General features: G+C 40.0%; 1 protein-coding gene across 2 annotated transcripts in view; it reads left to right on the top strand.

The window, feature by feature from the left end:
* Positions 1 to 12854, top strand: part of LOC126335003 (nascent polypeptide-associated complex subunit alpha, muscle-specific form-like) — a 299464-nt gene that overhangs the window by 136307 nt on the left and 150303 nt on the right. Inside the window, exon 3 of one of the 2 annotated variants that reach the window (XM_049997830.1) lies at positions 5990 to 6574. In XM_049997830.1, the coding sequence (XP_049853787.1) occupies positions 5990 to 6574 (585 nt within the window). The remainder of the gene's footprint in view (positions 1 to 5989; positions 6575 to 12854) is intronic. The other variant, XM_049997831.1, reaches the window with a different exon arrangement.

Raw genomic sequence — 12854 nt, 5'->3', positions numbered from 1 at the left:
TATTTAAGGTAATCACGCTTTAACAGCGCGAGTTCTGAGAAATAAGTTCACAAAGGTACATGTATCACATTGGAACAACCGAAATAAAATGTTCAAACGTACCTACGTTCTGCATTTTAATTTAAAAAACTTACCTGTTACCAACTGTTCGTCAAAAATTGTGAGCCATATGTTTGTGACTATTACAGCGAAAAAAGTGGTTAACTAAAACATTCGTATTTCTTGACGTACTGCATGAATATGCAATAAAAATGGATGTTTCTATTTTAAAAAACGCAGTTGATATCCGTTTGACCTTTGGCAGCGCCATCTAGCCGGCCAACCATAGCGCCATCTGGTTTTCCCCTTCAAGCTAGACAAGTTTCGTTCTTTGTAGTTTTTTCGTTTGACGCTTATTTCGTGAGATATTTGGCCCGGTCAATATCAGTGGACCACACAAACTGACAGTTTTTTTTATCAAAATATGCCATTAACCCAACAAATATTATTCTTTATAGGATCTTTGACAAAATAGGAAGAAGGCTAACTGGTCTGTAATTATCTGGGAACATGTGATCACCTTTTTTGAATAGTGGTAGTACTCTGTGCGCAGATTCCTTTTTCGAGACATGAGTTGACTAAGTGACAGAGGGGTTTAGCAAATTTCCCAGGTAGTTAGCTTCAAAATTTTATTTGACAGGCCATTTATGTCTGTGGATGCTTTTCTTTTTAGTTTCTCTATTATTTTTCTTATCTCTTGTTCAGTTGCCGGATACAGGTAACATGAGTTACTGGGTGACTTTTGTTTATTCTCAACTAGTTTTTGGGCTTGCAGAGAATCACTATTGTTACCCTGTGTAAGTTGTTGAAGATGCTTGTAAAATATTGGTTGAAAGTGTTGCTAATGATTATTGGGTCTTCTGTTACAACAATATTGATTTTTAGGCTTAAGCTTTTATTTCCTGATGACTTTCCTGTTTCTCTGTTTATCATCTTCCAAGTACTTCTGACTTTGTTGGGAGCTTGTGTAATAACATTTCCATTACACAGTTTTTTTACAGTTATTAAAGTTTTATTGTAAATCTTTTTATAGGCTCTATAATATTCAACAAAATAAATAGATCTATCTGGAGCTTTCCAAATTGCATGAAGTAGTTTCAACTTTGACACGATACTAATAGACCTTTTGTTAGCGATGGCAGATTTCTTCACTTTTTCTTTATTAGTTTAGTTTTGGTTGGCAAACACTCTTCAATTATTTTTAAATATGTATCTAGGAAACTGTTATATTTATCATTAACACTATTAGATAAGTATAGCTGAGTGAATCTAATTTCCCTACTTCTTTTAATATTACTGTCTTTGAGTTGTGATCTGATGTTTCTTCCATAAGGCAATTATATTTGCCAGACTGAATGTTTGTAATTATGTAATCAATGGCAGTTTGAGCATTCATACTTATTCTCGTATAGTTCTTAATTGTGTTAGGTAAACCATACATTATAAGTAAGCTCTCTAGTTCCGTTTCATATTTTGGTTCAGATAGGGAGTCACTATTCAAATCTCTGCATAAAATTAACTTGTTCTTTGATGGTACTTTTCCATTTAGAGATTACATTTATTGTTGCAACTCAGGTATCATTGATATCCCTAAAATTTTATACTTTTTGTGCACACATATTCAGGGTAAAAATTATACAATGTGGCTGCGATGCCATAGCAGAATGTCACTTCCCTGTTTCACTAATCGTAGACTAGCTCAGATGGAAGAAAATGTTATACGAGTCATTTTGAAAGTCACCATTTTGTTCATATAGTTCAAAAAGCGTGTAATCTTGGAATGGCTCCATTGTCAAAGCGAACACAATGTGCCGAAGTACATGTGTTAAAATTGTAGCTGCTGCTATTCATTGAAGGATCACCACTGTAGTGATTTTAATGGGGTCATGCAGAGTGGACTGAGCCCTTGTGAGGCCAAATGAGCTATTTGACTGGGAAGTAACAGCTCCAGTCACGAAAACTGACAAAGGTATGGAGAGTGGGGTGCTGTCCACATGCCTCTCCATACCCACATCCAGTGGCTGAGGATGACGGCATGGCGGTCAGTCAGTATCATTGAGTCTTCGAAGGCCTGTTCGGAGTGAGTTCGTTCAGAATGCTCACAGAATACTAATAAATGCAGTTAACACACACTTTACTACTGAAAACGTATGTACAACAGAAACACGTGTGCACAGTACAATTGCTCATAGTGAAATGAGTGGGCTAGTGTGTCAAAGATGCTTATTTATGTAATATTTTATGTCATAAGTAGTGAAGTCCCCATGTATCCAATACCATGTTACAACAAAAAAGGTTATGTCCACATGGTCATTGTATTGTACTTCTACATACATCATTGTGAAATTCACATTAAAAACTAATAAAACATTGGCAATAAGTGGAAATTTAATGTAGGCATTGTCAATGAGATATCATCTTATAGAACTGAACTACGAAAGAACAATATGGAATGATAATAAAAAGTAAACAGGCACACACCCATTCGGATGTTGTTAATCATGCGCAACTCAGGAACATCCTGAAGAGGCCTGTTTAGAGAACTAGATATACTAACTACTTCTTCCCAATATATTTATTCCTTAATGAAGTTTGTCATTACAAATTATCACTTTTTCAAACCAACAGCTCAGTTCATGGAATCAGTATTAGAAATGAGTAATCTTCGCAAGGATTTAAAGTCACTTACTCTTGTACAAAAAGGTGTGCATTATTCAGGAACACACAGTTTCAATAACTTGCCAGCAGCCATTAAAAGCTTAACAACCAATGAAATTCAGTTTAAGAGAAGCCCAAAGGATTTATTGGTGGCCAACTCCTTCTACTCCACTGATGAATTTCCCAGTAGAACCAGTTTGTTTTTGTGTGTGTGTGTGTGTGTGTGTGTGTGTGTGTGTGTGTGTGTGTGTGTGAAAAGTACACTCTAACTTCTGCAGTAAGTGTTCATTGGTTCATTGTAAGTAAGTATTGTAGTTGTTCTATTATATGTTTACCACATTATAAATGAAGGAACATTTTTATTAAATTTTAAATTCAGTGAATTGGTGCAATCTTAGTAAATGTTTGTTGTAAAATGACCCTTTCATATAATGCTCATAAAAAAAGACGATCATTGCGCTTGGGAACTGTGGAAGGTACATTAGCTATTTGTTTTGGTTGTAAATATTTGTCATGTATTATTGTTTCTCTGATAGGTTCTACATCCCGGAGGACCAACTCACTGTAGATAAATTGGAATGAAAGTAAATTGATCTAATCTAAAACAGCTTTGGGATTAACGTAAATCATACTGTGCAGTTATTATAAGACTAGAAATTTCATTAAAGATTTTCAAAGAACTTTAGTGCCAAATACAGTTACTGATTCAAATTTATCTTCCTGTTTCAAGTAATGACTACTGTGGTTTTATGATCGTAGGTTGTAGGAAACATGATCAACAAAAAAAGGGGAAGTTCCATTGAACAGACTTTCAGTGAGTTGATATAAAAAAATTCGAAAAGAGTTATTGAGAAGCTACATTTAACACAATGGTCTTTAACTTAGCTGATATGTGTATTACAGTAGACATTATGAATTTAGTGCCATATTGTCTTTTTCTAACATTCTTCCTCAGGATCTCAGTGGTGCTTTCTTGTTAAATAATCCATTGTGATAGATTTATTATGCTGACATGTTGCTAGATTGCCATTATGTATGTGCTGAGTCATGTACTTTCTCAAAGCACTGCAAGTGTACACAGCTGTATTTATGCATACTGCAACGCTCACTTTCCACTACACACTACTACTGCTCATCTCTTGTATCAACAAATAACCTCAAATAACCAGTGCAGTTTTCTTTGAGACATTAACAGAATTGTTTATATGTATATTTTGTTTCTTACTATACATTCTGTTGTTTGCATGTTATTTGAGCCTTTAAGAAAATATATCATAAAAGTAATAAATTTACAACATTGCACAGAAAATAATATAAAAGCCTCTACACAAGTAGTTCCCTTGACCACTACCTGATGGCACTACATTTGTGTATACATTGAGATACTTAAAAACTGAATTATTTAGCAAATTGATAAATCAAAGAAAGAAAATTATGTTGTGCCTTCATCTCTTCAATGTGTGTATGGTTAATGTGTGTTCATGTCTTGAATGTACTACGTCATTACAACTCACAGCGGAAGTCTTATGCGGCACTCTTCCACTGTGTTGTTCATCTGTCTGGAATGCTTATTGGCTGAGATTGATGACGTAGACTGTATTGAGAAAGAGCTGTGGATGTGTTGTCACCCATCATTTAATCAGTGCTAGTGTGTCACAGAGGTGCTTATTCAATGTAAATGACACAGCATTATGTGTCATTGGGAGACTAGAGACTACTTTCAAAATCTGGTATGTTTCAAGCAGGGTGAAGCTATGTTACACTCCCCCCCCCCCCCCCCCACACACACACACACCTTACAAAATTACCATGATACTAAATATTAGAGAAATGAGTTCGAAATTCACAGAAGCTTATTAGCAATAATTCTGTCTATGCACAATTTGTAAATGGAATTAGAGAGGACCTATTGCGGTAAGGTAGTTTGCAGAATAAAACTGAAGCTGTAGAAGTAGAAGTGTGTATATGCATGTATAGTAATTTAACATTTCATTATAAAAATCCCCTGACATCTAATATTTGCATACCTTTCATAGTTTTTTTATGCATCCCAACTATGCTATCTGATCAAAGGTATCTGGACACACCTGCGGCAGGTGAAATTTACAGCTAGATATCACAAGAGGCAAATATGCCAGTATAAAAGGAGGCAGGGATTATTGTTTTGTCAGTAAAGGTGCAGTAACAGCAGAATGGGTTGATACAAAGAGCTCAGTGACTTCAAACATGGGATACCCATGTGGGTAAGAAGTCCATCAGGAACATTGCAACCCTGCTGTCCAAGTAGACTGTTTGTGATACGATTGTGAAGTGGAAACACCAAGTAACAATCACAGCTAAACCAAGACCTGAAGACCTGTCAGACCTCGTGTGATGACAGACAAGGATTGATGAGCAATGCAAAGGGTGATTGTAAAATATCACCTAAAATCAGCAGAAGAAATCACTAGTACTTCCAGTAGTCGAGCTAGCACAATGTGTACAAAGTTGATAAGAATGGGGTACAAAAATTCAGCAGCTGTTCATAAGCCACTTATTTCTGTAGCCACTACTAAGCAACGCTTGAAGTGGTGTATAGAGTGATACCACTGGACATTAAATGACTGGAAATAAGTGATTTGGAGTGATGAATCACACTATACCATGTGGCAATCTGTTGGAATGGTTTAGGTTTTGCCAATGTATGGAAAACATTATATGCCATTATGTGTAGCGCCAACAGTGAAGTATGGAGGAGGTGATATTACAATACACTGTCGGTTTTTGTAGATAGTGTGTGATTCCTTTATTGTGTCTAAGAAAACACTACATGCGAAAAGGTAAGAACACATTTTATAGCATTTTGTACTGTGCACAATAAAGGAATAGTTGGAGATGATGATTGATTTTATCAGCATGACTGTGCACCCTGTCATAAAGCAGTGTCTGTGAGGCAATGGTTTTTGGAAAATGTCATTCCTGAAATGAACTGACCTACCTGAAGTCCTGACGTGAGGTCAATGGCATATCTTTGGGATGAGTTGGAACATCAACTTTGTTATCAACCGTAGGGTCACATACCCTTTGTGGTTTCAGCTCTTGAGAAGGAATGCCATTCCTCTACATATATTCAGGCACCTCAATGAAGGCGTCCCTAACAGAATCAATCCACCATTAAATGTGAGTGATAAGAACACCCCATATAAATGTTTACTAATAAGTGTTCACATACTTTTCACCAGATAGTGTACATTACCAAACCATTTTTAGAGAATATATATTTGGATATTTGACATAGTCTTTTGTCTTTCAGCAGCTGAGCGGCAATGGATATCAGGCAACCAACATGCCCCCAATGCGTAGTGTGGCCATTGGTACTGAGGATGAATATTTCCATTCAGCAAGAAGAACGAGGAATGGCCAAGAAAGCAGTGGTAATGCAGAACCTATGGTAGCCAGATTGCGTGTGCGGACACCACATGACATTAGTGATATGAGTAGTGCAACAGTTTTCCCAGTGGTTCAGGTGCCTCTACAACAGTCAGACCCCTTTAATGGACATATAACTGAGGTGTCATCACTGTCACACAGATCAGACAATGTTCAGGGTATTGACAGTATTCATGCAATTGGAGCTACAGAACAGTCACCATCGAGCAGTACAGTACTGCGTTTGTCTGCAAGTGGTACTGCAGTTCAACAAGAGGAGTCAGGGAGGAGTGCCTCAAGACAGTCGGAGCCTGTGGCTCACACATCATCCCCGGGAGAGGCCTGTGTAACACAAGAACCCACGTCAGATTGTGCCCCAGCGGAAGACACAGATGTAGTGTGTCTTTCAGTCAAGTCTTCACTGACTGTGGTGCAAAGTGGTCCCTCAACATCCCGGCCATCATGTGAGGTAAGTATAGTGTTGACTCATTGCTGCATCAACTCTTAAGCAGCAGGATATTGGAAATCTTACGCTTAAGGTGTACCTTCCCACAAACCCATTGAACATCAAGTACCATACTGACGTAAGTTGTTATTGCTGCAAAAGAATGAAGAAGAATGCATCTGACAACGTGTAGCTACTGTAAAGAATTAAACAACTCACCTGCTTAAGATCGTGAACAAGTTGAGTCCCACGAAGTTACTGCATATTTTCATGAGTGTAACACTAGCAACCTAACACTTGCGTTGTTGCTCTTGTGTTGTGGTCGTCAGTCCAGAGACTGGTTTGATGCAGCTTTCCATTCTCCTCTATCCTGTGCAAGCTTCTTCATCTTCCAGTGCCTACTGCAACCTACATCCTTCTGAATCTGCTTAGTGTATTCATCTCTTGCTCCCTCTACGATTTTTACCCTCCATGCTGTCCTCCAATACTAAATTGGTGATCCTTTGATGCCTCAGAACATGTCCTACCAACTGATCCATCCAATTTTCATCCAGGGTGCTATGTGAGTTCACTCATTTGCTCGGAATGGGAGACCAACAAGTGTCTGCCACCTTTGGCCAGTTGGCAATGACAGAATCGAGGCGCACACCCTGCAGTCCTTACCAAATGATTGTACAGAAACTTTTTGGTAAAAAAAAAAAAGTATTTTTGCTTTACCTGTAGCTTTATGTGCCAGGTTTGTGATGATGATCTCATCATTTCGTTAAAGGTCATAGTTATTGTGATATTTACGTGGAAGTAAGGCACTGCGTGAAATTTAAAAAAGTTTTCAATGCAAAATAGGGGTCACTATGATTTTGCATTTGGCACATATTACATAATATGTTGCTATGTATGAAATTTAGCTAACATATTGAAATTTTCTTTAGACTTGGGTGGAGGTCTCTATCTGTCACCAATCTTACGAAAACTGATCTGACGTAACACACGCCTGTGATTGCGCTACTCCAGCGATAAAGCCAAGATGACATATCCACATCATTCCACATACTTCCTAAATGGTTTGAGATATCAGTTAGAGGTTTTGGCAAATGCTAGCATGCAAAGAGGGGAGTATTTTACCGTATGGTTACTACCCAAATTTCATTACCTAAGTGTTTTGCTACTAACTACAGAACTTTTCAGTGAAAGAATGTAATTGTTAAGGGCCATCGAAAGCTGGTGAAATGAGAGATGCTATGGGTTTTGGAACAACACTAGTGAAGAATTAGACAACTTTTACTCAAAATTCACTACTCATGGTGCTTCTTTGAAAGTTAAGAATGGTTAACAACTCAGGCAAAAATAAATTGCTACACTCGACCTTGTGTTAGGGGTCAACATCAGTGTAGGCAGTACCTAGGGCAGCCACTCAAAATGGTATTTATCAGATGAAAGGGAGTATCAGTGCCACCACATACGACAATATCAACATGGAACTAACAAAATGTTTTATCAAATTACAAAGTGCTTGGATTGAATAAATGATTAAACAGAAACTATCAATAGCTGTGGTCCAGTTCACACTGTTTTTTCATTACAGTGCGTAGCTTATGTTTGTGATGCCATTCTGAATCCACTGTCACATATGTGAAATGGTCCCAGACATAGCAACATGGGATAAGAGATCTGTCCCAAAAATTCCGGAATTTTGCCCGCAAAATTTTTCTACGCTTTCCTTGTACTTATTGTGCATGGTCTCCTTTGAAATACTCTCCTCTTCAATTGATACACTGTTCCCAATGCTGATTCCTCCTATGGAAGCAGTGTACCCTATTGCCAATGCAGATTCCTCTTCCGGAAGCAGTCTAGGTACACCTCTTGCTGGATCGTGTGAAGTGCCGTCTGTTACAGTTTGTCCCTGTGGTACGAATTGGAGATGAACTAATCCTTCAAAGCAAAAACAAAAAGTATCAGTATGGTTTTGACATTTGACCTGACCTGACAAGCCTTTTTTGGTCTTGGAGAACCTTTCCCAATCCATTGTGAAGACTAAACCTTGCATAACCGTAGACCCACGTCTCATCACCAGTTACGATTCTCTTAAGGAACATATCATTATCATTTGCATGATCCAAAAGCTCGTCACAGATTGAGCTGTGGGAAGAACTTGGCAGCAACACAATGCGTTCCAAAATGCTGTGTTAGGATTTTATGACATGATCCAGGTGAAAAGCTACATTTTTATGCAATACTTTGGACAGTCAGTGTTCGATTGGCAAGCACAATTTCGTTGACGTGTTGATGAGCATCCTCGGTAGATGTCAAAGGGTATCGTGAACGAGTTGTCTTTAACTTCCGTCCAATCATTTTTAAAATGTTTGAACCATTCATAAGACAAGTATGGCTAAAGCACTTATTGCTATTGGCTTCTGGCATAATTTGGTGCATGTCTGTAAAGTTTTTCTTGGGTTGCACACAAAATTTAATGCAGATACGTTTCTCCTGTAATGCTGCCATCTTGGAATTCGCAATCTGTGCAACATTGTTCTACCCATTACATCAGTGAACAATAACTTAACAGCCATACAACAGTGGAACTTCTGGCAGTTACACACAAAACACCGACATGTGCACAGATGCCATCCGCATTTTGCTCCAACACACCATTGGCATGAAATGATGAATGTTCCAGAATTTTTTGAACAGACCTTGTAAAAGAAGCAAACTTTTCTGAGTTTTTCTTGGTTTTGCTTAGTAACCAAAGACCATGACTAGCCCTATATGTGCTGTATTGAAGCCGAGCTACTCCTATATAGATTAGGATGTATACACATCATATGTTGAACTATGCAATGATGTTGCATCAGGAGGTGACAGCAGACATTTGCATTCAGTACAGGCTACAAGTACTACAAAAAGACAGGTCAGGGTGCAACATTTTGGTCCACACAGGCAGTTATACTAGATAACATACCCGCTTTCTACATATGTGAGAAGGACAACTAACACTTCACAAATTGTAGGTCAAGAATCTTACTCCAACATATGATATTTCAAATGGCTCAAGGGACCTCATATAGGTAAGAAACAAGATATACAGTGTGTTTCAAAAATGACCGGTATATTTGAAACGGCAATACAAACTAAACGAGCAGCGATAGAAATACCCCGTTTGTTGCAATATGCTTGGGACAACAGTATATTTTCAGGCAGACAAACTTTCGAAATTACAGTAGTTACAATTGTCAACAACAGATGGCGCTGTGGTCTGGGAAACTCTATAGTACGATATTTTCCTCATATCCTCCATGTGTAACAATAATATGGCGTAGTCTCTGAATGAAATTACCCAAATTCACGAAGAATGTCCAGATAGCGTGATGCAGTAATCGTTTCAGATCTGAAAAATGGGCCAATGATTCCTTTGGAAGAAATGGCGGCCCAGACCAGTACTTTTTGAGGATGCAGGGATGATGGGACTGCAACATGGGGCTTTTTGGTTCCCCATATGCGCCAGTTCTGTTTATTGACGAAGCCGTCCAGGTAAAAATAAGCTTCGTCAGTAAACCAAATGCTGCCCACATGCATATCGCCGTCATCAATCCAGTGCACTATATCGTTAGCGAATGTCTCTCGTGCAGCAATGGTAGCGGCGCATAGGGGTTGCCGCGTTTGAATTTTGTATGGATAGAGGTGTAAACTCTGGCGCATGAGACGATACGTGGACGTTGGAGTCATTTGGCCCGCAGCTGCAACACGGCGAACGGAAACCCGAGCCGCTGTTGGATCACCTGCTGCACTAGCTGAGCGTTGCCCTCTGTGGTTGCCGTACGCGGTCGCCCTACCTTTCCAGCACGTTCATTCGTCACGTTCCCAGTCCGTTGAAATTTTTCAAACAGATCCTATGTTGTATCGCTTTTCGGTCCTTTGGTTACATTAAACCTCCGTTGAAAACTTCATCTTGTTGCAACAACACTGTGTTCTAGACGGTGGAATTCCAACACCAGAAAAATCCTCTGTTCTAAGGAATAAACCATGTTGTCCACAGCACACTTGCACGTTGTGAACAGCACACGCTTACAGCAGAAAGACGACGTACAGAATGGCGCATCCACAGACTGCGTTGTCTTCTATATCTTTCACATCACTTGCAGCGCCATCTGTTGTTGAAAATTGTAACTACTGTAATTTTGAAAGTTTGTGAGTCAGATATCATGGTGAGTTTTGACGTCGTTTCCTTGTTTACGAGGGTACCCCTGCGAGAGTAGCTAGAATTGATTATTCAGAAGTTTGACGAAAATACCACTGAACTTTTTAGGCATGTCTTGACTTTCACATATTTTCTTTTTAATGGAGAATACTACGAACAAACGGAGGGAGTCGCCATGGGTAGCCCACTCTCACCGGTGGTAGCGAATTTGTACATGGAGAACTTCGAGGAGGAAGCCCTGTCGTCATCTGAATGGAAACCTACTTGCTTTTTCCGTTACGTGGACGACACGTTCGTCATCTGGCCACATGGTATGGATAAACTCCTTGACTTCCTTACACATCTAAACTCCATACACCCAAACATCAAATTCACTATGGAGACTGAAACGGAGGGTAAATTGCCTTTCCTTGACGTCTTGGTCAGGAGAAGGGCTGACGGCACCCTAGGTCATGGGGTGTATCGGAAGACAACACACACTGATCTGTATTTGCACGCAGACAGCTGCCACCATCCTTCACAGAGGAATGGGGTACTTAAAACTCTAGTACATAGGGCGCGCACTACCTCTGACGCAGAGAGTCTACCCCAGGAATTGGAACATCTGAGAACTGTATTTCTAAAAAAATGGGTACTCAGAGTGGCAGATCCAACATGCTCTCCGCCCAACCACTGCTGCACAACCTGTTGAGATGGATGAAGTCACGAGGGAGGAGGTAGACACTGCATTTGTTCCATACACAGGCTCACTCTCGGGGAAAATCGCCCGCATTCTGAAGAAACACCGGGTCTGAACTGTATTTTGTCCTCCGAATAAAACTCGTGCACTGGTGGGGAGCGCCAAAGATGACCTCGGTTTGAGGAAGGCCGGCGTGTACCAGATTCCGTGTCAATGTGGCAAGTTGTATATTGGTCAGACGATGCGTACCGTCGAGGATCGATGCCGTGAACACCAGAGGCACACTCGACTGATGTATCCGAGCAAGTCGGCGGTCGCTGAACATTGTTTGTCGGAAAATCACGCTATGGAGTATGACCGCACGAGGATTCTGGTACAGACGTAGAGATACTGGGACAGCGTTGTTAGAGAGGCCATCGAATTTTGCACCAATGACGACGTCATAAACCGTGACTGTGGCTATAATCTTAGCAAGGCTTGGGAACCGGCAATCGGTTTAATCAAGAGTAAATCGAGCAAACGTATAGTTGTGACGACCACGGCGGACAGAGCCATCACACCGACGTCATCTCAGACGCCGTCGCAATCTGTTCCACCGCGCTACCATGGCGCGGGGCGCGGACGGCGGGGGGGAGGGAGCGCGCCGCGGGCGGAGGGTATTTAAATCGGCCGCCGCTGCGATCAAACCTAGTTCCCTCTGGGCAGCCATAGCGTACGGATCTCCGTGCCGGCACATTCACAGGAGCCCAGTCCGTCAGTTCACCTGATGATGGTGACATGTTTGATCGCCAAAATATTGTGCCCGTTGGACACTATAGACCGGCAGTACACCCGTGGATATTTTGATTATCAAATACGCCGGGAGAAACTCAAGAATCACAGTTGTTCAAGAGCTTAACAAAAAATGCACAGGACATCCCAGTGTAAGCATGTTATAATATGAGGTCTAGATTACTTGCAGCATGTGTATTCACTAGCTGTGATGCAGTATTCTTTGGAGAATAAAGGTTCCAAATATATTGTAATGATCATTTTGAAAATCCATTTGATCAGAGATTTTAGCCACCATAATATTGTCCCTAATCAGTTCTGTAATAAACATAAGCACATGTAAATTATCGTGCTAAGGAATGAGATGTTTTAAATATAATTTATGCTACTAGTCTCTGTAACAAGGATGTCAGGATTCATCTTTGCTTCATCCCAAATGTCGAGAGGTATTAAAACTTTAGGGCAGGACATTTTGATACATCGAACCATCACAGATTTAAAGTTGTCCCATGAGACAAATAATCACAAACTGCCTGCACTCACTGCAAGAATAGATCGGCTGAAAAATAAAAGTATGGTCAGGTGAACCATACGACTTGTATGTAGAATGAGGGCTACAACCCCCTCTGCTATTAGTACCCTTATGTATGGAGATGCAGTAC

This window comes from Schistocerca gregaria, chromosome 2, assembly GCF_023897955.1.
Source record: "Schistocerca gregaria isolate iqSchGreg1 chromosome 2, iqSchGreg1.2, whole genome shotgun sequence".
Taxonomy (NCBI): domain Eukaryota; kingdom Metazoa; phylum Arthropoda; class Insecta; order Orthoptera; family Acrididae; genus Schistocerca; species Schistocerca gregaria.
This window is presented reverse-complemented; position numbering and strand designations above follow the sequence as displayed.